This window comes from Ornithorhynchus anatinus, chromosome 9, assembly GCF_004115215.2.
Source record: "Ornithorhynchus anatinus isolate Pmale09 chromosome 9, mOrnAna1.pri.v4, whole genome shotgun sequence".
NCBI lineage: Eukaryota > Metazoa > Chordata > Mammalia > Monotremata > Ornithorhynchidae > Ornithorhynchus > Ornithorhynchus anatinus.
The window spans coordinates 34,205,294-34,230,107 of NC_041736.1; the positions used below are offsets into that span (position 1 = coordinate 34,205,294).

Here is a 24,814-nt window from a genome sequence, read left to right on the forward strand (position 1 = left end):
GGGAGCAAGTTAGGGTGATGCAGAAAGGAGTGGGATAAGAGAAAAGGGGGGCTTATTCAGGGAAGACCTCTTGGAGGTGAGGTGTCTTTCAATAAGGCTTTGAATTGGAGGGAGAGTAATTATCTGTTGGATTTAAGGAGGGAGGGCATTCCAGGCCAGGGGCAGGATGTGGACTAGGGGTCAGTGATGAGATAGATGGGATCGAGGCACAGTGAGAAGGTTGGCATTAGAGGAGCGAAGTGTGCGGGCTGGATTGTAGTAGGAGAGTAGCAAGGTGAGATAGGAGGGAGAAAGTTGATTTAATGCTTTAAAAGCCAATGATGCGGTGATTTTGTTTGATGTGGAGGAGGATTGGTACCACTGGAGTTTTTTGAGGAGTGGGGAGACATGCCCTGAATGTTCCGGGCAGCGGAGTGAAGTATGGACTGGAGTGGGGAGAGATAGGAGGCTGGGGGTCAGCAAGACGTCTGATGCAATAATCTAGGTGGGATAGGATGAATGATCGTATTAGCGTGGTAGCAGTTTGGATGGAGAGGAAAGGGCAGATTTTAGCGATGGTTGTGAAGGTGGGACTGACAGAATTTAGTGATGAATTGAATATGTGGATTGAGTGAGAGAGAGAGGAGTCAAGGATAACACCAAGGGTATGGGCTTGTGAGGCAGGAAGGATGGCGGTGCCATCTCCAGTGGTGGGAAAGTCAGGGGGAGGACAGGGTTTGGTGGGAAGATAAGGAACTCTGTTTTGGACATGTTAAGTTTGAGGTGACCAGAGGACATCCAAATAGAGATGTTTTGAAGGCAAGAGGAAATGTGAGACTGCAGAGAGGGTGGAGATCAGGGCTGGAGATGTAAATCTGGGTGTCAGCTGCGTAGATGTGGTAGTTGAAGCCATGGGAGTAAAAGAGTTCTCCAAGGGATCAGGTTTAGATAAAGAATAGAAGGGGACCCAGAACTGAACCTTGAAGGACCTCCACAGTTAGGGGGTGGGGGGCAGAGGAGGAGCCCACGAAGGAATGAGAATGAGCGGTCGGAGAGATAAGAGGAGAAGCAGTAGAGGACATTGACTCCCTAACCTTCTGCTTTCCTCTACTCCTCCCCTTGAGAAAACCTCATCAGGACCAAGCTAGACATCGAGAATATGGGGAAAGGAGATAATACAGGAAGCTGGATCTGGGAATTGGGAAAGGCTTGGGTACATAGGTGAATTGTACTCCTTGACATGGGAAAGTATTTAGTAATAGGCTAAAGACATAAAGGCGTATATACCGCTGACAGTGGGAGTGGTGGTTAAAAACAATATACAGGAGTTATTTGCAAGACCAATTTCCACGAAACCGGAAGTTTATTTGCATTGGTTGTGGAGGTAGCCAAGATTTTTGCTGGATGCCAATTTAACTGGGCGGGAGACCGGAGGTGCATTTCATTTTTAACTTCCCTATGCCTCAGTTATCTCTTCTCTAAAATGAGGATTAAGTTTATGGGCGCCTTATGGGACAAGGACTGTGTCCAACCTGATTATCTTGTATCTATCCCAGTGCTTAGTACAGTACCTGGAACATAGTGAGTACTTAACAAATACCATTAAAAATATATTAGGACTATTTAAGACACAAGAAAAATAAAAAAGACTGTAATCAGAGGCCTTGAATTCAAAATATTGGGTAGGTGTATTCTGTATTTAAATAGACCTCTCTGCAGTGACTGTTTTTCTATAGGTTATCCTTTGCTTTTTCTCATTCATTTGAAAAGTTTTAGATGCTTATTAATGTTCCGTACAGTTTGGAATGGGTACTAGACCCTCATGCAGTGAATGCACATCCCGGTCAATTCTGAAAAATTCACCTGTGAATCTCATTTGTTTTCAGTGTGGTTTTAGCTAAAAGATGTGCATTTTTTATATGCTGCTTTTGGGGAATGATTTATTTTAGAATTTTAGTTGAGTTTAATCTTATTATCCACTTTTTGGATTTGAAAGGTGGTCAAAAATACGTATTTCTGCTCTTCCCTTAGGGATCAATCAGTCAGTACTATTTATTGAGCACTTACCACGAACAGAACACAATCCTAAGTGCTTGGGAGAGTACAGTACAGCAGATATGGTATATTAAAGGCTAACAGGAGCAAAAACTACAGCTAGAGAGAACAGTTTGAACTGAAGGGGTATGGAATGCTGGTAGATAAAGTCGGTCTTTGCAGGTCCTTTCTCTGTTGCCAGAATACAGTGGGAAAGAAGTTATCCCATTGCCAACTTTGGGAATTGTTTCTCCACTGATCTCCATTGACAGGCACTTTAGAAAACTGAGAACAAATTACACTGCCCACAGGAGACTCCCTGCCTGTGTGGATTCTTGGACAGGTAGTGCACTGTTCCTGTTCAGAATCCACAAAAAATATTACTTTCTTTCCAAGTCCTTGAAGCCTCTTTGGTTTCTATGCACTCAACATATATCATCGCTTGCCCTGGGTTGGGGGTTGCTTACAAGTCTGAGGAAGCTTTCTTCTTCATCTTTAAAGCCCTTTGCCAGCTTGTTCAATCTTTCTCTCTAGCCCTCCCACCATTAATCGCTCTTCTCTCCTGTCCGTATGACCTGCTTCTCCTGGAGTGAGAGCCTTGGTAGTTCTGGCTTTTCGGGTGGCCTTCTTAATGTTTTTTTTTCTGTTATTGCCTTGCCATCCCTTAACTACATGTTAAAATGATGGTATCCTCTGACTTGGCTTGTCTCTTATCCCTACAAGTCTCTTGGTAAAGAGAAACCCCCCCCATCCCAGGCTTCAGTTCTGCTCTTGGTAGGCAGGTGCAGTAGGGATTAGTTAGAACCGCAAAACTAGAAATGGAATCCAGATGAGGGTACAGTCAGCATCTTAGGGAAGAGAAAGAGGAAAGATACTAAAAGGTAAAGTTTTTATAGAATCAAATTACTGGAAGGGGGTATGAAGCCATGCTCTGAGGATACGGATTGTTTATCTGCGGGGTTAGAGCCAGCTGAAATTGTACTGTGGCTAAATACTGTTCTTATGCCTGACCATTCTAGCCTTCCCACCCCACCTCGATTTTTTCTTACTGCCATGGTTTGGCAGAGCACTTGAGAAGAGGATACTCAAGGGAGTGGGGAGTCAAGCCCACTTACCCCAGATATGGACCCCAATCCTGCAGCTGGCTTCAGGCAAGTGGGGGTCTAGACAGAGCACTTCTCAATCACGGCCTCTTTTGATTGAGTGGGGGATCATTATTATTATCATTATATTTAGATGCTTTCTATGGGCCCAACATGGTACTTAGCTACATCAGAAGATACATCAGAAGTTCATCAGATTGGACACAATCCCTTTCCTGGATCGGGCTTGCACTTTGGTAAATAGAGAAGCAGCGTGACCTCAGGAAAGAGCATAAGCCTGGAAGTCAGAGGACCTGGATTCTAGCACATGCCTGCTATATAACCTTGGGCACTTACCTTCTCTGTGGCTCAGTTTCCCCATCTGTAAAATGGGGACTAGTTACCCACTCTTTCTCCCCCATAGATCGTGAGCCCCAAAAGGGACAGCACCTTGTCTGACCTCTTTAACTTGCATTTACCCCAGCGCTTCGAACAATGCTTCTCTCCTAGTATTGTTTTGTTATGTTTTGTTTTTAATGGTATTTGTCAAGCGCTTACTATGTGCCAGACACCGTTCCTAGCACTAGGGTAGCTACAAGCTAATCAGGTTGGACTCAGTCCATGTCCCCCAAGGGGCTCAAATTCCTAATCCCCATTTTATAGATGAGGGAACTGAGGCCCAGAGAAGTGAAGTGACTTGCCTAAGGTCCTACAGCAGGTAGGTGGCAGGTCTGGGATTAGAACCCAGGTCCTTCTGACTCCCGGGCCCGTGTTCTATCCACTGGGCCACGCTGCTTCATGCTGAGCTATTGATTAACCTCCACAAAAGCTTGATGCTCTACCCATCTCTTGATTCCAGGTTGCTGGGCTGCACACCTTTCACTATGATTTCATACTTTTTACTGTGGAATCTGCCTCCATTTACAACCCACCGAGGCCTTTGGTATATGGCCTTCTACTGCTCCTTTCAGGCGCTAGCCACGGTGAGTAAAGCCCTGTCAGAGTTTCTCATCTGTAGCAATTAATAACAATAATAATAATAATAATGATGGTACTTGTTAAGCACTTGCTGTGTGCCAAGCACTGTTCTAAGCACTGGGGTAGATACAAGTTAATCAGGTTGGACACAGTCCCTGTCCCTCACACTCACACTCTTAATTCCCATTTTACAGATGAGGTAACTGAGGGCCAGAGGCGGGAAATGACTTGCCTAAGGTCATACAGCAGAAATGTGGCAGAGCTGGGATTAGAACCCAGGTCCTTCTGACTCCCAGGACCGTGCTCTATCCACTAAGCCTAACTGCTTCTCATTGCTAATTACTGGTGCTTCTCACTGCTGTTCCTAATCACGGCTTTGGAAGACCCTTATCCGGAAATATTTACTTTTCTATCGAGTCTGAAAAGAGAGCGGAAGTAGAGTCGTACGTGTAAAAGCCAACCTGCTGCCGTATTCAGTAAGGGCTCGTGGACTGGGTGAGAATGGGGCAGAAGAGGTCTGTGAGACTTTAATGGCACAGACCTCTTCTGCCCCATGGTCTCAGACCGCACCCGCCGACCTCGCCAGCCCTCTGTGCCTTCAACTGGTCACAGGGAGAACAGAAGAGAGGGTGTGGATGGCTCAGTGCAATCTGTCACCAGTACCATAAAAAAAATTTAACCACTACTGGGCGTTAAAAATTAGTGAATTAGCCACTTTTGTTGAGCACTTACTGGGTGCAGAACATTCTGTACAAGGTGCATGGGAGAATGCAGTCTAAAAGACTTGGTAGACAAGTTCCCTGCCCATCAACAACGATCGAATTTTGAAGCAGCATGACCTAGTAGATAAGAGCATGGCCCGGGAGTCAAAGGGCCTGGGTTCTAATCCCAGATCTGCCACTTGCCTGCTGTGTGACCTGGGGCAAGTCACTTCACTTCTCTGTGCCTCAGTTACCTCATTGGCAAAATGGGGATTCAATACCTGTTCTCCCCGTTACTTTGACTATGAGCCCCATGTGGGTCCTGATAATCTTCTATCTACCCGAGGACTTAGTAAAGTACTTGGCACATAGTAGACACTTAACCAATGTCACAATTATTATTAATTAGTATTATTAGTAAATGTCACCAATGGAGCCATCAGCATGTTTGACCACCTCCTCACAGATGATTCCCAAATCTCCCTTTCGAGCCCTGATCTCTCCCTCTGTGCAGTTTCACATTTCTTCCTGCCTTCAAGGCATCCCTACTTGGATGTTCTGCCATCATATCAAACGTAACCTGTCCAAAACAGAACTATTATCTTCCCACCCAAACCTTGTCCTCCCTGTGACTTTCCCATCACTATAGACAGCACCATCATCCTCCCTGTCTTACAAGCCCACAACCTTGACGTTAGTCTTGACTGCTCTTTCATTCGACCCACATAATTTAATCTGTCACTAAATCCTGTCGGTTCAACCTTCACGATATCACTAAAATCTGCCCTTTCGTCTCCATCCATACTGCTACCAAGTAAATCCAAGTACTTATCCTATCCTTTCCCGTCTTGGTTACTGTACCAGCTTCCTTGCTAACCTCTCTGCCTCCTGCCTCTCCCCATTGCAGTCCATACTTCAACTCTGCTGCCTGGTTCATTTTTCTACAAAAGCATCCAGTCCATGTTTTTCCACCTCTCCCAAACCTCCTTAAAAGAGAAATTCCTTAAAATTGGCTTTAAAGCACTCAATCCCCTTGCCCCCTCCTATCACACCTCACTACTCTCCTACTACAACCCAGCCCGCACACTTCATTCTCCTAACAGCAACCTGCTCTTTGTACCTCAATCTTGTCTATCTCACATCGACCTCTCGTCCACATCCTGCCTCTGGCCTGGATATCCGACAGACAATGACTCTCCCCTCTTGCAAAGCCTTATTAAAGGCACATCTCCAAGAAGTTTCCCCTGACTAAGTTCTCATTTCCTCTTCTCCCTCTCCCTTCTGCATCACCCTGATCTGCTTCCTTTATTCACCCCTCCTTCAGCCCCACAGTACTTATGTCCATACCCATAATTTATTTATATTAATGTCTGGCTCACCCTCTAAGATGGTAAACTCATTGTGGTCAGGGAACGTGTCTACCAAGTCTGTTGTACCCTCCGAAGTGCTTAGTACAGTGCTCTGCACCCAGTAAGCACTCAAAAAATACGGTTGATTGATTGATCTGTTCCTAGTACTGCTCCACTCCATGGATCACCTCGCTTGCAGCTCATGGGCAGGGAATGTGTCTGTTTATTGTTATAGTGTACTCTCCCAAGTGCTTAGTAGAGTGCTTTGCATGCAGTAAGTGCTCAATAAATAGAATTGCATGAATAAATGCAGGGGAAGAAGAGGAGAGGACAGGGGAGGGGTGATCCTCTGCCACCGGTTCTCTCTCATGCAGATCTGGGGGTTCTTTCCTATCCCCAGCTTTCCGAAGCTGAGCTGGGTCGGCCAGGCCTGGGGCTTCCCTATGCCTCCTGTGCCCTGTCCCATGACCTCCGCTGTGGCCTTATTAAAGGCCCATCTCCACCAAGAGGCCTTCCCTGACTAAGCCCTCTCCTCTCCCACTCCCTTCTGCGTCGCCAGGACTTGCTCCCTTTATTCATCCCCACTCCCAGCCCCAAAGCACTTATGTTCATATCTGTAATATAATTTATTTCTGTTATTGTCCATCTCCCGGTCTAGACTGTAAGATCATTGTGGGCAGGGAATTTGTCTGTTTTTTGTTACATCATACTCCCCCAAGCACTTACCACAGTGCTCTGCTCACAGTAAGCATTCAATAAATACAACTGACACCAGTCAGAACTGCAGACTGGTGACGAAGTTTAAAGTTCACTAAATCTGGCTGCACACAAGGCCTACCTTTGGCAGGGTTGGGGGCTAGAGTGGCAGAATAATATTTCTCTGAGGGGTGTAGAGTCCCTGACTAGTATAAAGACTGCCCGCAGAAAATAAGGAGTTGTTGATTTCCTCTGTGGTTCTTTGGCATTCTCAGAATCCAGGTTTTGAAAGCAGGTGGTCAGCGTGGCTGTTGCCTTCCTAAATTGTGTCTCTTGTTGTTGTAGTTTTTCCACGTGCCATATTCTGCTCTCACAATGTTTCTCAGCCCAAACCAGAAGGAGAGAGATTCAGCCACCGCTTACCGTGAGTTTTGCGTTTTCTGCCTAAATGTATCATTTTCCTAGCCTGACAATGGACCTTAGGTGAATGGATTATGAAACTGGGAGGGAAGACGTGTTGTTTTGTCTCCTGCCATAGTGTGCTTTCTATATTTTACGTAAATAAATGTCATACGTGCTTTCCATTCATGGGATATTGGATTAACTGCAAATATCAGTGCCAATAAAGAAATTTAAATAGGAGAATGACTCATGCATAGTGGATTTTTTTTATCAGTCCACTCATTTCCATGAGCACTGTGGTAGGTATTTTAAAAGAAGCTTCTTCCATCTGGATCTCTATAGGTTAGATCCTAGAAGTTCATTGCTAAGTGCTTACAATTTTTTAATGGCATCGTACTGTTTTAAGCAGTGGAATAGATAAATGAATAAGGTCAGACACTGTCCCTCTCCCATATGGGACTCACAGTCTAGTACGAGGGAGAACAGGTTTGGAATGCCCTTTTCCCAGATGAGGAAACTGAGGCGCAGAGAAGCTGAGTGACTTGCCCAAAATCTCACAGCAAGCAAATGACAGAGAAGGTGAAGATGGGAGAATAATGGTCTGGTATATATGGAAGAGAGCGAGTTCCAGGCCCCGGGGAGGATGTGGGAAAGGAGTCAGTGGCGAGATCCGGGCATGAGAACTGTAATGTAAATTCTCCTTAACAGGAGATCTGTTAAAAATGCAACCCCGACATTATAACTCTGACTATAATTATGCCGATTAAAATTGCAGATTTAATTTTTTCCTGGCTCTACCAGTGCCATCTGATTTCCTAGCTGATAAATATTGTGAAGTAACATCAACATTTGCAGAAAATAAAGAGGATAAACATTTGAATAATATCAATCTGCCATATTCAACTGTTCGCTTTCTGACTGCTTCTTTCCCACGGCTTTCAAACATGCTTATGTATCCCTTATTTTTAAAAAAACCCTCCCTTGACCTCATGGCTCCCTTCAGTTATCACCCATCTCCCTCCTAGCACGTCTCTCCAAACTTCTTGAAAGAGTTGTTTATGTCCTCTACTTCCTCTCTTCTAATTCTCTCCTAGATCCCCTCCAGTCTGACTTCTGCCCCCTTTTACTCCACAAAATCAGCCCCCTCTATGGTCACCGTCTTCTTGCCAAATCTGGCGGCCTCCACTCTATGCTAATTCTCCTAGACCTCTCAGCTGCTTTCGACACTGTAGACCACCCATTTCTTGAAACTTTATCCAACCTTGGTTTCACTGACTGTGTCTTCTCTTGGCTTTCCTCCTGTCCCTCTGACCTCTTCTTTTTAAATTCTTTTGCATTTCCCTTCTGACAGTGGGAATCCCTTAAGGCTCAGTTCTAGGTCCCCTTCTATTCTGCATCTACACACACTCTCTTGAAGAACTCATGAAGAACTTCCAGGGCTTCAGATACCATCTCTATGCAGATGATTCCCAAATCTAAAACTCCAATCCAGTCCTCTCTCTTTCCCTGCATTCTCACATCTCCTCCTAGTTTTCAGGATATCTCTACCTGATGTCCTGCTGATGCCTCAAACTTAACATGTCCAAACTTGAACCCCTTATCTTCCCACCCAACCCCTGTCCTTCTTGTATCTTTCCCATCACTGTAGACAACAGCACTCTCCTCCCTGTGTCACAGGCCCATAACTTTGGCGTCATCCTAGACTCATCTCTCTCATTCCGCGCACATATTCAATCTGCAAGCAAGCCTGTTGGTCTTACTTTCACAGCACTGCTAAAATCCACCCTTTCCTCTCCATCCAAACTGCTAGCAGGCTGATCCAACCACTTATCCTATCCTGCCTTGACTACTGCCTCTGCCTCCTCGCTGACCGTCCGGCCTCCTGTCTCTCCCCACTCCAGTCCATACTTCACTCTGCTGCCCTTGAAGTGAATCATAGCACTTCCATCAAACTTAAATGTGGGTGAGCTAAGGATGGAAAAATAGCTTAATACTATAGCAATGAATACCTGAAGCCTCATGGAACTAGAAAAGCAACATAGCCTACTGGATAGAACACATGCCTGGGAGTCAGAAGGACCGTTCTAATTCTGGCTCCACCACTTGCCTGCTATGTGATCTTAGACAAGTCACTTCACTTCTCTGTTCCTTAGATCCTCATCTGTAAAATGGGGATTAAAAGTATGAACCCCATGTGGGATAGGGACTTTGTTCAACCTGATCACCTTGTATCTACCCCAGCTCTTAGAACAGTGCTTGACACATAGTAAGCATTTAACAAATACCATTATTATTATTATTACTATGTTCTCCATTTCCTTTTGCAGGGATGACCATGGAAATGCTTGGGACACTGATAGGAGCCACTCTTCAGGGCCTGGTTGTAGCAAGGGTTCACATCTCCCACAACTGCACTGAATCCCTGAGCTCTACCTCAAATGCCTCCCTGCCACTTGCTGTCCCACCCGAAGCGGTAAGTGTAGCTTGTTTGGGAAAGCCAGTCTTTCTGGGTACCTTGGAGAAGTTAGAGCCAGCATATACCCCTCCACTGGCAATGTGGGTCACAAGACTCAATTCATGATCCTTAAATCTGCCACCCTGTTCTCCCTCCTTCTGAAATTGTGAACCCCTCATGGGACCTGATTATCCAAGACCGTAAGCTATTAGAGGACAGAGAATGCGCTTAGAATAGTGCTCTGCACACAGTAAGTGCTCAATAAATATGCCTGACTGACTGACTTGTATCTACGCCAGCGCAGAGTACAGTGCTTGGCATGTAGTAAGTGCTTAACAAATATCACTATTCTTATTAGTAGTAGTAATTATTATTAGTATTATTATCACCATACAGAGGCACCCTAGGATGCTGTTACATTCACCACATAGGACCCTTCTCAGTGGCTTTGAACTCCTGCACAGGTCTTCCCTGGGCCTGTCTTTTGTTGGTCCAGAATGTCCCTCCTTTAATCTGGCCCGGATATGTATTACAGCGCCTGCAGACATATTCCCTGCCCACAATGAGTTTACAGTCTAGAGGGGGAGACAGACGTTAATAGAGATAAGTAAATTACAGATATGGACATATGTGCTGTAGGGCTGGGAGAGGGAATGAAAAACGGGAAGTTGTGCTAATGAGAACTGTGCTCTCATATTTTCTCTGTCTGGGCTTTAAGTTGGAGGCAGGGCATAGATTCAGGCAGATTACTCATGGCTCAGTGGTCGTCTCCAGAGGCCCAATGACCAGGAGTCCAGGAGTTACCTGGCTGGCTTCCCTGAGAAAAACTATACTCCAGGATTGCAGGGGGCCTATCAGGTCCTTTCTCATTCATTCAGTCGTATTTATCGAGCACTTACTGTATGCAGCACCCTATACTAAGTGCTTGGGAGAGTACAATATAACAATAAACAGACACATTCTCTGCCCACAGTGAGCTTACAGTCTAGATGGAGACTCTCTCTGCCAAACAGCCAGACAGTCAAGGACAAGATTGGACACGTGCCAGGTCTCCCCTACAGGAAATCTCACCCATGTCCTGCCTCTGGCCTGGAACCCCCTCTCTCCTCGTATCCAACTGACAGTTACTCTCCCCACATTCAAAGCCTTTCTGAAGGCACATCTCCTTCAAGAGACCTTTCCTGACTAAGCCCTCATTTCATCTTCTCCCACTCCCTCTCTGTGTCCTTGGTTTGCTCCCTTTATTCACCCTTCCTGCAGCCCCACAGCTTTTATGTACATAACCGTAATTTATTTCTATTAATGTCTGTCTCCCCCTCTAGACTGTAAGCTCACTGTGGGCAGGGACCGTATGTACCCAACTCTGTCATACTGTTATATTGTAATCTCCCAAGTGCTTAGTATAGTGCTCTACCCACAGTAAGCACTCAATGAATAAGATTGATTGCATCCAAATTGTAGATCTTTTCAACCTGATTGACTCAGTCAGGAGTCAGGCAGGGAAAAGCCCCATGACTCTGTTCTCTAATCTGAGCTCGTACAAAAACAGTTGGTGCCATCAACAGACCAGGGCTCCGGTAATTTCTCAACAGATTTGGCTGGCCTAAGATATTCACCGAGCTTTTTAGGTTATTCCACAATGGCAGAGTTGTTTGGGTCGGAGTTGCAGGTGTACTTTCTAACCCATTCCCCATCATTATGGGAGATTGTGATCCATTCTTGGTCATCGTGCTTGTGGAGGCATTGGGAAATACAGAAGCTGGAATGAGAATCCAGTTGGGAAACTCAGCTCAACAGGCTATGGGCATCTTCAAATTTCTGAGGTAGTCATCTAGGAATTGTAATATGCTGGTGACATATTATGAAGCCCCCAACCCACCCAACATCAACCCATAAGACTCATCATGAATGTGAATCATTTTTCAGAAGCAGGACAGTGATAGGAACTGACACTAAACTTGAAGGAGACCAAAGTTAAAGAAATCCTTATATTCAACCAAACTGTTATTGATTCAATTGACTAAAGTGAGTGAGGGAATCAAATCTGAAATTGCTCTATTATGATCCTGTCATCATAACTCTAAAGGAACTGTTTGTGCCTTTTTTAAAAGAATGAAGTGTACATGACTGCAGCTGGAATCATAGCTAGCATCTATTTATTATGTGTGAGCACTCTCTTCTTTGGAGTCAAGGAAAAAGATGGTAAGTCTGAGGGTGCCATTTTAGTTATTGAAGTGAATGCTGAGGGTTTGTTTTTTGGCTGTGGTTAAAAATTAACCCCGAAATCAATGCATACATCTAGTTGAGAAGCAGCATGGCCTAATAGATAGAGAATGGGCCTGGGAGTCAGACAGATCTGGGGTTTAGCCCCGGTTCTGCCAGTGCCTGCTGTATGACCTTGGGCAAGTCACTTCACTTCTCTGTGACTCAGTTACCTCCTCTGTAAAATGGGGATTAAGAATGTGAGCCCAATGTGGGACAGGGACTGTGTCCTATCCGATTTGCTCATAGCCACCCCAGCACTTACAACAGTGCTTGGTACATAGTAAGCACTTCAGTGTGATTAATAACTACTAAGTTAACTATTAACTAATAAACAATACCATTATTATTATTATTTGAAACTGTTACTTCTGCTTGAGTTGTTTTTCAGATCCGTATGCTTTGTTGGCCCACCATAATCTCACCTTCTTCAAAGGAATCAAACTCACCATGAAGTACATGCCATTCGTGACTCTGGTGACAGCATTCCTATTTATCTCAGCAGCTGTCCAGGTAATTCCAACCAGGGAGTTCCAGCCATCACTGATGTGCAAGGATTACTAACAGTGGGGTGTTCCTGTTTCCAGATTGATACGGGGGTGGGTGCAGTAATAAGAGTTGATATGCTCTGCTCTTTTAAGATTATAGCATCGTTTTGTTAGCATTCGGTGCCTCTAGAGGTGATGGTAGTTCAATGATCTGGCCATCTTGGGTCACATAAGTCCTTTGGATTTTTTTTGCAAGTTTTAAATGCATTCATCATTAGGGTATTTTCCACTTACTCTGTGTTGTGGATAGTAATATTCTCTGGAAGCGAAAAGAGTATGGGTCTCTGAGTGGGACATAAACCTGTTTAGATTATAGTTAAAAACCACAGAGGTTGCTATTTTCAATTCCAAGTAGTTGTTATTAAGTTCTTAGTCTTTGCAGAGCTCCGGACTGAGATCTGGGAGAAAATCCCCAGGTGGAAATTAGACAAGACCCCTATCTCTCAGGAGGCTTACAATTTGAAAATAAAAGGGTGGGGAGGGGTGCGGGGAAAGGTTCTGAATCCACCATCATATCTGCAGCCAAAGTGATCACTTTGGCAGTAAACTCCAATCTTTCTGAGGTTTTGTGGTGGCAGCCCCAGGCTGTGGCTGCTTTTCCCTATCCTGCCACTCCCTCACCGGGGATGGATGGCAGGTTAGGATGGAGGCCCCTTGGTGAAGTGGAGGAGAGGCAGTCTGGGATCCCAGGAAGCAGCACGGAAGTCTGACAGAAGAGGATTTCATGGGCTCTGGGGGCGGTGATGGAGGTGGCAGTTATCCACAGGAGTCTAGTGACCTTCCCAGGGAACTAACTGACCAGGGCTTTACTGCCTCAGTCGTGGTGGAATAGTGAACTGAATTCATTGTTTCAAAAAAGGCCACAGTAGCAAGGAAAGTTTCACATTCATCAGAGCTATAGAGCCAGAATTGTATTCGAGAGCCTACAGGGAAGGTGGCCCCAGAATGGTACCACAGAGGTGGCACTTTGTCATATCGGGAAAACACAGCTGCTGTTAGTGATGTGCAGAAGGAGCGTTTCCTCACGGAAGACAATCCAAAGAAATGTTGCAAGCAAACGTTATATCATTGTGATACCTCTTGCCACTGACGTCTGAGCAGTGCTCACCTGTTTGGCCCAAGGGTTGGAAAGGTTCGCTCCTTCATTTTCATGGAGCCTGATAATGTGCAAATGTGGAAGAGATTTTCTCCCAAAGCCCCTCACACCCACTGATGCAATTTCCCCATTGTCGATCTCATCTTCGAAGGACAACTCTGAATATCTTGGAAATGGCAGCGTGGCCTAGTACAAAAAGCACAGCCCTGGGCGCAGGGAGGCCTGGATTCTAGGGAAGCAGCGTGGCGCAGTGGAAAGAGCATGGGCTTTGGAGTCAGGGCTCATGAGTTCGAATCCCAGCTCTGCCACTTGTCAGCTGTGTGACTGTGGGCAAGTCACTTAACTTCTCTGTGCCTCAGTTCCCTCATCTGTAAAATGGGGATTAAGACTGTGAGCCCCACGTGGGACAACATGATTCCCCTGTGTCTACCCCAGCGCTTAGAACAGTGCTCTGCACATAGTAAGCGCTTAACAAATACCAACATTATTAGTTCTGGCCCCACCATTTTCCTGCTGTGTGACCTTGGTCGAGTCACTTAACCCCTCTGTGCTCCAATTTACTCATTTGTAAAATGGAGATAGGAGACCTCTGCTCCTTATCCCTTAGGTTGTCAGCCCCGTGTGGGACAGGGACTGCATTCGATCTGATTGTCTTTTCTCTTCTCCAGCTCTTAGCACGGTGCTTCGCACATCATAGGCACAATAAATATCAGGACAATTATTACTTTTTAACAAACCAAGTGCTTGTCAAGATGGGTCCGAAACAGATTAGCTCAAAGGGAATGAAGACATTGTGCTGTCCGTGGTGCTAAATTCAGAGCCACGTAGAGAGATGGATCCTGCAGGCAAGAGGCTGAAGCCTTAAGTCAGGAGCTGTCAGTCAGTCAGTAGTATTTATTGAGCGCTTACTATGTGCAGAGCACTGTACTTAGCGCTTGGGAGAGTACAGTATAATAACAGACACATTCTCTGCCCACAGCAAGCTTACAGTTGAGAGGGGCAGACAGGCATTAATATGAATAAATAAATTACAGTTATGTGTGTGTCTGCTGTTTGACCTTGGGCAAGTCACTTCACTCTGTGCCTCAGTTACCTCATCTGTAAAATGGGGATTGAGACTGGGAGCCCCATGTGGGACAGGGACTGTGTCCATCCTGATTTGCTTGTTTCCACCCCGGTACTTAGTAGAGTGCCTGGCACACAGTAAGCACTTAACAAATACCACAGTTATTATAAGTGCTCTGGGGCTTGGAGAGGGGAAGGGTAAAAGGAACAAGTCAGGGTGATGCAGAAGGGAGCAGAAGAAAAGGAAAAGAGGGCTGAGTTAGGGAAAGCCTCTTGGAGGAGATGTGCCTTCACTAGGTCCTCAAGAATCCCTGGGGACAGTGGGAGGGAGGGTTCAAAGCATTTTAAGAAGTACATCCATTTTTGGTAGAGTTTGGAAGCAGCTATTGGGAGCTCAGCACTCAGTGCTGAACAGGTGATGAGCAAGTGATGAGCTAGCTTGAGGCACTAATCAAAGCAATTTACTGCTATCCTCTACTCTACCAGGACAACTTGGTTAACTTTTCTCTGGGTGTCTAGAAAGCTGTTTGGGGAGAGTGGGAGGATGGTAACAGGGGGAGATATATAATGGGAGGGTGAAACTTTGAGACCATATTGAAAAGCAATGTAGCCTACTGGAAAGAGCACGGGCCTGGGTGTCAGAGGACCAGGGTTCTAATCCTAGATCTGTCACTTATCTGCTGTATGACCTTGGGGAAGTTGCTTCACTTCTCTGGGCCTCAGTTGCCTCATCTGTTAAATGGGGATTAAGACTGTGAGCCCTATGTGGAACAGGGACTGAGTCCAACTTGTGTATCTTGTATCTACCCCAGCCTTAGTACAGTGCCTGACACATAGTAAGTGCTTAATAGATACCATAAAAAATGAAACCCACAATGATATAGTTTCTAAAACTAGTTTTAATAACCCTTATCTAGCCTGCAGATTGCACCTGAAATCTGAGTGGCTCTTTTTATTGACAATAAGGTAATAGACTTTCAAATGCCATTCTGCAATTTTATTGTATTCTCCCAAGTGCTTAGTACAGTACTCTACACACAGTAAGCTGTCAATACGATTGAATGAATGAATGAGTGGGAATGGAGAAAAGAGGGAGGAAAGGAAAAGAAAGAAAAGAAAAGTGAAAAGAACTACTAAAAGTAGTCAAATTTAGGATAGACTACTCTATACTAGAATATACTTTTTTCCTCATCATGTGAAGGTGTTACTGGTGGTGCCATTGCTTTTTGGGGGTGCTTGAGGGTATGTGGCAAAGCCCTATTTATACCTTATTAAATTCTCTGTGACACAAACTAAATTTTAAAGATTATTTCATTTTTCGGGTTGGCTCATGGTCTCAGTTATTATATTCAGAAGCTATTAAATGACTCTGGATAGCAAAAAGCAGCTTAGATCAGGTTCAGGAGTAGATGGGATTTCATGTTTTTCAGTCATAAACTTGAATGCCTCTGCATGTCATTTTAGTTTTGAAATGGTATCACTTTGCTTGTTACGATGGAGTCTTTCAAGTGAACGTGTTTGAGGAAATTGGGAGTTCTTGGACAGTGTATTTGGAAGTTTGAGAAGCAACGTGGTTTAGTGAATTCTGACTCACTAAAGGAGGAGCTTGGTCTGGGAAGGCACTTGGAGTAGATGTGCCTTCAATAAGGCTTTGAAGGAGGGGAGAGGAATTGACAGATTTGAGGAGGGAGGGCGTCCCAGGCCAGAGGGAGGACGTGGGCAAGGGGTCGGCGGTGAGATAGATGAGATCGAGGTACAGCAAGAAAGTTGGCATTAGAGGTGTGAAGTGTGCAGGCTGGATTGCATTAGGAGAGTAGCAAGGTGAGATAGGAGGGAGAAAGGTGATTGAATGCTTTAAAGCTAAAGGTGAGGAGTTTTTGTTTGATGAGGAAGTGGATGGGCAACCACTGGAGTTTCTTGAGGAGTGGGGAAACATGTCCTGAATGTTTCTGTAGAAAAATGATCCAGGCAACAGAGTGAAGTATGGACTGGAGGGAGGAGAGACAGGAGGCTGGGAGATCAGCAAGGAGGCTGATGTGATAAGGCAGGATAGGATAAGTGATTGTATTAATGTGGTAGCAGTTTGGATGGAGAGGAAAGGGCAGATTTACCTCGTCTGTAAAATGGGGATTGAGACTGTGAACCCCATATGGGACATGGACTGTGTCCAACCTGGAGAGCTTCTATCTACCCCAGCGCTAGTACAGTGCCTAAAAAATGCCATAAAAACGATCCAAATGAACTCTCTGTTGGACAGACACTTCCTAAATGTTCTATCCCAAATGCAGAGTATTCTGTCAGATATGAATAATACCTTGTGTACTATATAGTTGTTTTAGTTTTCCAAACTGCTTTTACATCAGTTATCTCATTTTATCTGCCCAGAATCCCTGTATGGTAAGGAGAGAAAGCTATTATCATTTCCTTTAAACATATGAGGAAACTGAGGCCTGGAGATTTCAAATGATTTGTCCAGGGTCAGAACAGGCCAGTGGCAAAACTGGGCCTAAAACCCAGGTGTCCTCACTCCCAGCCATGTGCTGTCTTTTCACTAGATCACTTTGCTTCAGGGAAAGGGGATTTCTAAAAAAAATCCTTCTTGGAATTAGCAATCATGGAACTTTCTGGAATGGGAATAAACATGAGTAGTTCCTCACTTTGCAAACCCCCTCGAGACTATTTGTTTATGTGAGGTATCAACACTTCTTGAGTGCTTTGACTTCGTCATATGAAAAGTGGAATAAAAATGTAAAGACCTATTCCACACCTCATATTAAAGCATGTTTTCAAGGCAATAAAGCTACTCCCATGGCTCTCGTTTTAGTGTTCAGTAATGTTGAAGTGCCTGGCTTGTCTTGACATTTTTTATCATTTCATCTTTCTCTCTTTCATTTCTAGGTAGAACAGAGCTATTTTGTCCTCTTTTGCACCCATGCCACAAAGCTTCATGGTCATTTCCAGAATTTAGTGCTGGTTATACTGGTGAGTTGAAGAAAAAACCATGGTGTGTGCCTAAAATTCTTCTCCATTCACAGAACCTTTGACTTTCTCATGGCTTCAGAGGGGGTCTCTTAAAGTAGCAGTGGTTTCCCTTCCAGATGGAAATGTAGTTCATCTTTGTAACGGAGGGCTGGAGAGGAATGGGAGTATTTCACGCCAGTTTCAACCCCCATAACTGTCCACATATACTCAGTTGTCCCCCCAAGTCCGACTTTTTTTAATGGTGTTTTCTATGCTAGGAACTGTACTAAGCGCCGGGGTAGACAAAAGGTCATCAGGTTGGACAGAGTCCCTGTCCCACATAGGGTTCACAATCTTAATCCCTATTTTCCAGGTGAGGGAACCGAGGCAGAGAGAAGTGAAATGACTTCCCCAAGGTCACGAGCAGACAATCAGCAGAGCCAGGATTAGAACCCAGGTCCTTCTGACTCCCCGGCCCGTGCTCTAGCCACTAGGTCACTTGGCTTATCATATACCTTTACACAAAACCCTCTCTCTCCACCAGCTTTTTGAGGGAGCTGTGCTTCTTCTTCAAGGATAGCCCCTTGACTGCTTGCTCTTGGAATTCCCGCCCCCTCCCTTCCAAGCACATGCTGACCGAGGCCTGTGTAGTGGCCACACTACACAGTAGTAGTGTGTAGTAGCCTGTGTAGTGGCCACCCCGCACGCTCCGCTCCTCCGCCGCCCACCTCCTCACTGTCCCTCGGTCTCGGCTATCCCGCCGTCGACCCCTGGGCCACGTCCTCCCACGGTCCTGGAACGCCCTCCCTCCTCACCTCCGCCAAACTGATTCTCTTTCCCTCTTCAAAACCCTACTTAAAAATCACCTCCTCCAAGAGGCGTTCCCAGACTGAGCTCCTCTTCCCCCTCTACTCCCTCTGCCATCCCCCCTTTACCTCTCGCAGCTAAAGCCTCATTTTCCCCTTTTCCCTCTGCTCCTCCACCTCTCCCTTCCCATCCCCACAGCACTGTACTCGTCCGCTCAACTGTATATATTTTCGTTACCCTATTTATTTTGTTAATGAATTGTACATCGCCTCGATTCTATTTAGTTGCCATTGTTTTTACGAGATGTTCTTCCCCTTGACGCTGTTTATTGCCATCGTTCTCGTCTAGCCGTCTCCCCCGATTAGACTGTAAGCCCGTCAAACGGCAGGGACTGTCTCTATCTGTTGCCGACTTGTTCATCCCAAGCGCTTAGTACAGTGCTCTGCACATAGTAAGCGCTCAATAAATACTATTGAATGAATGAATGAATGGCCGCCCTAGGCTTGAGTATAAGCTCTCCCGGGACACACAGAGAAAGCTAACACTGTCTGGTTGCAGGCATGCTTAGCATGGACTGCCATTTCTCCTTCATTTATACTGAAAGACCACCACGGCTAACAGTCCCCTCTCCCTCCGGATCCGAGGCCTCTCATTAATTAATTCAATCGTATTTATTGGGTGCTTACTGTGGGCAAAGCAGTGTACTAAGCACTTGACTTCCTCACAGGCCCTAGGGGCTGGAATGGGTGTGGGGTTGGATCAGAAGGATGGGAGATGCTTTATTTTTCACCTGCTCTTTGTTTCCACACCTGCCTTCCCCATACGATTTTCTTTGTTTTACACTGACATTGTTTTCACACTCATTAAGCATCCACAGAAAGACATACATAGCCTTAGGCTCCCAGGGAGCTAGCCAGAGTTGGTTAAAGCTACAGGGAAAGATTCCTCCTGTGACTGAAAGCATTGAAGAGCAGAGCTAAGGGTCCTAACAACTTAACCTATCCCACCTTGATTACTGCATCAGCCTTCTCGCTGACCTCCTAGCCTCCTGTCTTTCCCCCCTCCCCTCCATACTTCACTCTGCTGCCCACATCATTTTTCTACAAAACCATTCAATCCATGTTTGCCCGCTCCTCAAGAACCTCCAGTGGTTGCCCATCCACGTGTGCAACAAACATAAACTCCTAACCATTGGCTTTAAAGCGCAATCACCTTGCCCCCTCCTATCTTACCTTGCTGTTTTCCTACTGCAACCCTGCAGCCTCACTTCGCTCCTCTAATGCCAACCTACTCACTGTACCTCGATCTCGTCTGTCTCACTAATGACTCCTCACCCAACTTCTGCCTCTGGCCTGGAACTCCCTCCCCCATTATGTCCGACAAACCACCACTTTCTCCGCTTTCTAAGTCTTATTAAAATCACATGTCCTCCAAGAAGCCTTCCCCAACTTAACCTTTATTTCCCCAACTCCCTCTCCCCGCTGAATCACACTTGCGCTTGGATTTGTACCCTTCATTCACCCCTCCCTCAGCACCACAGCACTTATGAACATATCCACAATTTATTTATATTACTATTCGAATCCCCTACTTTAAGCTCCTTGTGAGCAGGGAATGTGTTTCTCAGCTCTGTTATATTGTACTCTTGCTAACGCTTAGTACAGTGTTGTGTGTACAGTAAGCGCTCGATCTTGTTGTATTCATTCATTCAATAGTATTTATTGAGCACTTACTATGTGCAGAGCACTGTACTAAGCACTTGGAATGTACAAATCAGGAACAGATACAGTTCCTGCCCTTTGACGGGCTTATAGTCCATGTCCCATATGGGCTTCACAGTCTTAATCCCCATTTTACAGATGAGGTAAATCTGCCCTTTCCTCTCCATCCAAACTGCTACCACATTAATACAATCTTATTCCTTATTAATTGTATTAATGCAATCTAATCTCCCAGGTAATGTGTCCAACCTGGAGAGCTTCTATCTACCCCACGACTAGTACAGTGCTCTAAATGCTCAATGAATAGTATTGAATGAATGAATAAATACAATTGAATTGTATTGAATCCTATCACATTCCTGAAAGCTTGCCTTTCCCAAAGTTCATTCATTCAGTCATATTTATTGAGCGCTTACTATGTGCAGAGCACTGGACTAAGCGCTTGGAATGCAGTGTGGCTCAGTGGAAAGAGCACGGGCTTTGGAGTCAGAGGTCATGGGTTCGAATCCCAGCTCTGCCACTTGTCAGTTGTGTGACTGTGGGCAAGTCACTTCACTTCTCGGTGCCTCAGTTACCTCATCTGTAAGATGGGGATTAACTGTGAGCCTCACGTGGGACAACCTGATTACCTTGTATCTACCCCAGCACTTAGAACAGTGCTCTGCACATAGTAAGCGCTTAATAAATACCAACATTATTATTATTAATGAACAAATCGGTAACAGACACAGTCCCTGCCCTTTGACGGGCTTACAGTCCATGTCCCATATGGGCTTCCCAGTCTTAATCCCCATTTTACAGATGAGGTAAATCTGCCCTTTCCTCTCCATCCAAACTGCTACCACATTAATACAAGCTTATTACTTATTAATTGTATTAATACAATCTAATCTCCCAGGTAATGTGTCCAACCTGGAGAGCTTCTATCTACCCCACGGCTAGTACAGTGCTCTAAAGGCTCAATAAATAGTATTGAATGAATAAATAAATACAATTGAATTGTATTGAATCCTATCACATTCCTGAAAGCTTGCCTTTCCCAAAGTTCATTCATTCAGTCACATTTATTGAGCGATTACTGTGTGCAGGGCACTGTACTAAGCGCTTGGGAGAGTACAGTATAATAAATAGTGTTAAAGCCCCTGCCTTCCAGCACCTCCAGTTTGTCATGATTGCATAATGAGAGTCTGCACATTACATGCCTCTAGTTATGATTATAATTATTAGTCTCTAATTATCATTATTATTACTCTGGTATTTCTGAAGCACTTCTTTGTGTCAAGCAGTAAGTGCTGGGGTAGACACAGGTTAATCAGGTCAGACAGAGTTCCTGTCCTAGATGGGGCTCACAGTCTAACTAGGAGGGAGACCAAGCATTCAATCCCCATTTTACAGCTGTGGAAACTGAGGCCCAAAGAGGTTAAGTAACTTGTTCAAGATCACACAGCAGATACGTGGCAGAGCCAGGATTAGAACCCAGGTCCTCTGACTCTCGGGCCTGGGCTCTTTACACTAGACCATGCTGCTACTGGAGAAAAAGGGAGAGCATCAAGAAGGCGGTGGCCATAGCAGAGTGGTCCGGGGAATGTGGAGTAAGAAATAAGGGGATGTATCTGATCCCAGAAGAACAGGCCCTGACAATCGGAAAAAAGTAAACATTCAAGCAGAGAAGATCTCTTTGTGCAAAGGAGTCTCTCAGGGGAAGCGGTGAAAGCTCTTTTGCTCGAGTCATTTAAAACCTGCCAGGTAATTGACTGTACATGGAAGGGAACAATCCCTCACTCACCCCAGAGAGAGGGACAAGATGACCTAATAGGTTTTATTGATCTGTTATTGTAGATGATTCTGAGCCTCTCCTGCAAAAGAAGGGAAAGAAAGGAGGGGAATGTTCTAGAGGTACCGGGCCTGCTCCTGCACTGAGTAGCCTCACTGCCTTGAGTAGGGCATGGGGCAGTTCCAGCAGTGATTAGAGCAGTAGCCTTCCGAGTCACGACGCTAAGGAACCTCTTGCTGTCAGCTCGTTGTGGGCAGGGAATGTGTCTCATATTGTTTTGTCATCCTCTCCTAAGTGCTTAGTATAGTGCTCTGCACACAGTAAGTGCTCAATAAATACACAGTTGACTGACTGACTGCTACTAATGATTTTGGTCTTTGTTAAGCACTTTCTGTGTGGAAATCCTCCTAAAATCCCATCTCCTCTATGAGGCCTTCCTCTAGCTAGCCTCCTTCCGCTCTGCATTAACCGATATCCAGTCCCAAATACTAATGTAAACATTCTTCTACTCTACAGGTGTATTTCTATTTCTAATCTATTTCTAATTCTATTTCTAATTTATTTTAACGTTCATCTCCCCCTACAAGCTCCTCGTGGACAAAGGTCACATCTACCGACTCTGTTTTATTGTCCTTTCCCAGGAGCTTAGTACAGTGCTCTGCACACAGTAAGCACTCAATAAATGCCACTAATTGATTGTACTAAGTACTGGAGGTGACAATGCAATCAGATCAGATTCAGTCCCTATTCCCACATGGGGCTCACAACCTGTGAAGGGGAGAGAGAACCAGGTACATATTCCCATTTACAGCTGAGGAAATGGAGGTCCAGAAAAGTTAAGTGACTTGCCCATGGTCACACAGCAGGTTTACCTCTCTATAATGGGAATGACAGAGAGAGGGCCCTAGAGCCAGGAGTTCACCGTAAAGAGTGTGGACATGTGTGATTCTGGAGATGGGTGAAATAGCTCGATCATCACTCTCAAATGTTGTTTCTTCGAGAAGAAACCTGTCATTTTCCCTCCAGCTCACTGTGGCACTCTCCTGTCCTTTCCAGGTATCAGCCGTGCTAAGCACTCCGTTTTGGGAATGGTTTCTGCAGAAATTTGGCAAGAAAACCGCGGCCTGTGGAATTTCCGTAAGTGAATAATTCAGAGGGATTCGGGCACAGGCCCCCAACCTGATGTCTTAATTAGCATCAAGGTACATGCTTCCCCTGCCGCTGTCAGGCCATGGCTCTGTGCCTCAGTTACCTCATCTGTAAAATGGGGATTAAGATGGTGAGCCTTCTTTGGCGCAGGGACTGTGTCCAACCTGATAACCTTGTATTGACCCCAGCACTTAGAATGGTGCCTGGCACATAGTAAGAGCTGAACAAATACCATTAAAAAATAATAATCGGGGATAAGCTTGTAATAATAATAATGATAATAATTGTAGTATTTGTTAAGTGCTTACTATGTACCAGGTACTTTACCAAGTGCTGGAGTGGATATAAGCAAATCAGGTTGGACCCAGGTCCAGTCCCTCTTGGGGCTCATGGTCTTAATCTCCATTTTACACATGAGGTAACTGAGGCACAGAGAAGTTAAGTGGCTTGCCCAAGGCCATATAGCAGAGAAGTGGCAGATTAGAACCCGTGACCTTCTGACACCCAGGCCCATGATCTATCCATTGTAAGTAGTATAATGCTTGGCATGTAGTAAGCACTTAATGCCATTTTAAAAAAAAAGAACGAACAAGCAGGGTAATGGGCAAACCCAAATCTTCTCATGACTGCCAAGATGATCAGGAGAGGGAGAGGACAGAGGTCACCTGTTTCAGGTTCCCAGAGGCTTGGCCACCGGTGGTGGAAAGAACGCTCTTGACCAGTTACTGTTGGAGTGTCTGGTTTACCTCTTTTTTAAAGACTTATCTTTCCTGCTCCTTGCTCCTCTTGGGAGGTAGCCAGTGGGAATTGGACAAGGTCCCTGCCCGTTGCGGGGCTAACAAACTGTGGGACCCTGGACCTGAGTTAGAGGGCTCAGACTAATAATAACTGTGGCATTTGTTAAGTGTTTACTATGTGCCAGGCACTGCGCTAAGCACTGGGGTGGATACAACCAAACTGGGTTGGACACAGTCTCCATCCCATGTGAGGCTCACAGTCTCAATCCCCATTTTACAGAGGAGAGAACTGAGACCTAGAGAAGTGAGGCGACTTGCCCAAGGTCACACAGCAGACAAGTGGTGGAGCGGGAATTAGAACCCCCGACCTTCCGTTTCCCAGGCCCATGCTCTATCCACTACGCCATGCTGCTTCTGTAATGGTGGCTGCAGGTTTCCTAGACTGCCCCTCGGTGCCCCTGATTGGCATTCTGATGAAAGAGGATGGCTCCATGGCCTTTTAGGGAGAGGAGAGCCCTGGGGAAAGCGGGCCTGACCTCTCGGCCTGTGCCCGGAAAGCACCGCTCTCTGGTTTCTTGGACGAGAGCCGCTCAGCGCCCAACTGGGCATCCCCGAGGCTTGCTGCGACTCCAGCTTGTCTGAGCCCCCTTCCGTGGCTGTCGACTTAGCTTTCCTCGTGGAATGCTCTCTTATAAGTACCTGACCCTCCACCCGGCTCACAGAGAACCGAGGCGCAGAGGAGGAAATGTATGCCGGAGGGGCTGGGGAAAGGGAACGGGTGATGCGACTGATTTTCCTCTGGCCTGACATCCGGACACCCCCCCCCCTTCCCCCAACAGCATCTGGCAGCTCCGGGTTCCTAATTGATTTGCAAAGGGCAGAAACCTTAAAGTGTCTGTTCTGCTCGTTGTTTTGAAATGCACCACAAGGGAGCTTCTTTTTTTTTTTCTCTTGTCCTTTAGCAGACCGTCAGTTAAAAGGAAAAGGGCCCATTTGGGCTCAGCTGGTATTGGCCTTA

General features: G+C 45.5%; 1 protein-coding gene across 1 annotated transcript in view; it reads left to right on the forward strand.

The window, feature by feature from the left end:
- The window catches only part of MFSD2B (major facilitator superfamily domain containing 2B), a 59,876-nt gene that overhangs the window by 20,880 nt on the left and 14,182 nt on the right, over positions 1–24,814 (forward strand). The window contains exons 4-10 of the mRNA XM_039913003.1: positions 3,955–4,078; positions 7,165–7,243; positions 9,549–9,694; positions 11,788–11,878; positions 12,330–12,451; positions 17,546–17,629; positions 22,967–23,047. Coding sequence (XP_039768937.1) covers positions 3,955–4,078; positions 7,165–7,243; positions 9,549–9,694; positions 11,788–11,878; positions 12,330–12,451; positions 17,546–17,629; positions 22,967–23,047 — 727 coding nt within the window. The remainder of the gene's footprint in view (positions 1–3,954; positions 4,079–7,164; positions 7,244–9,548; positions 9,695–11,787; positions 11,879–12,329; positions 12,452–17,545; positions 17,630–22,966; positions 23,048–24,814) is intronic.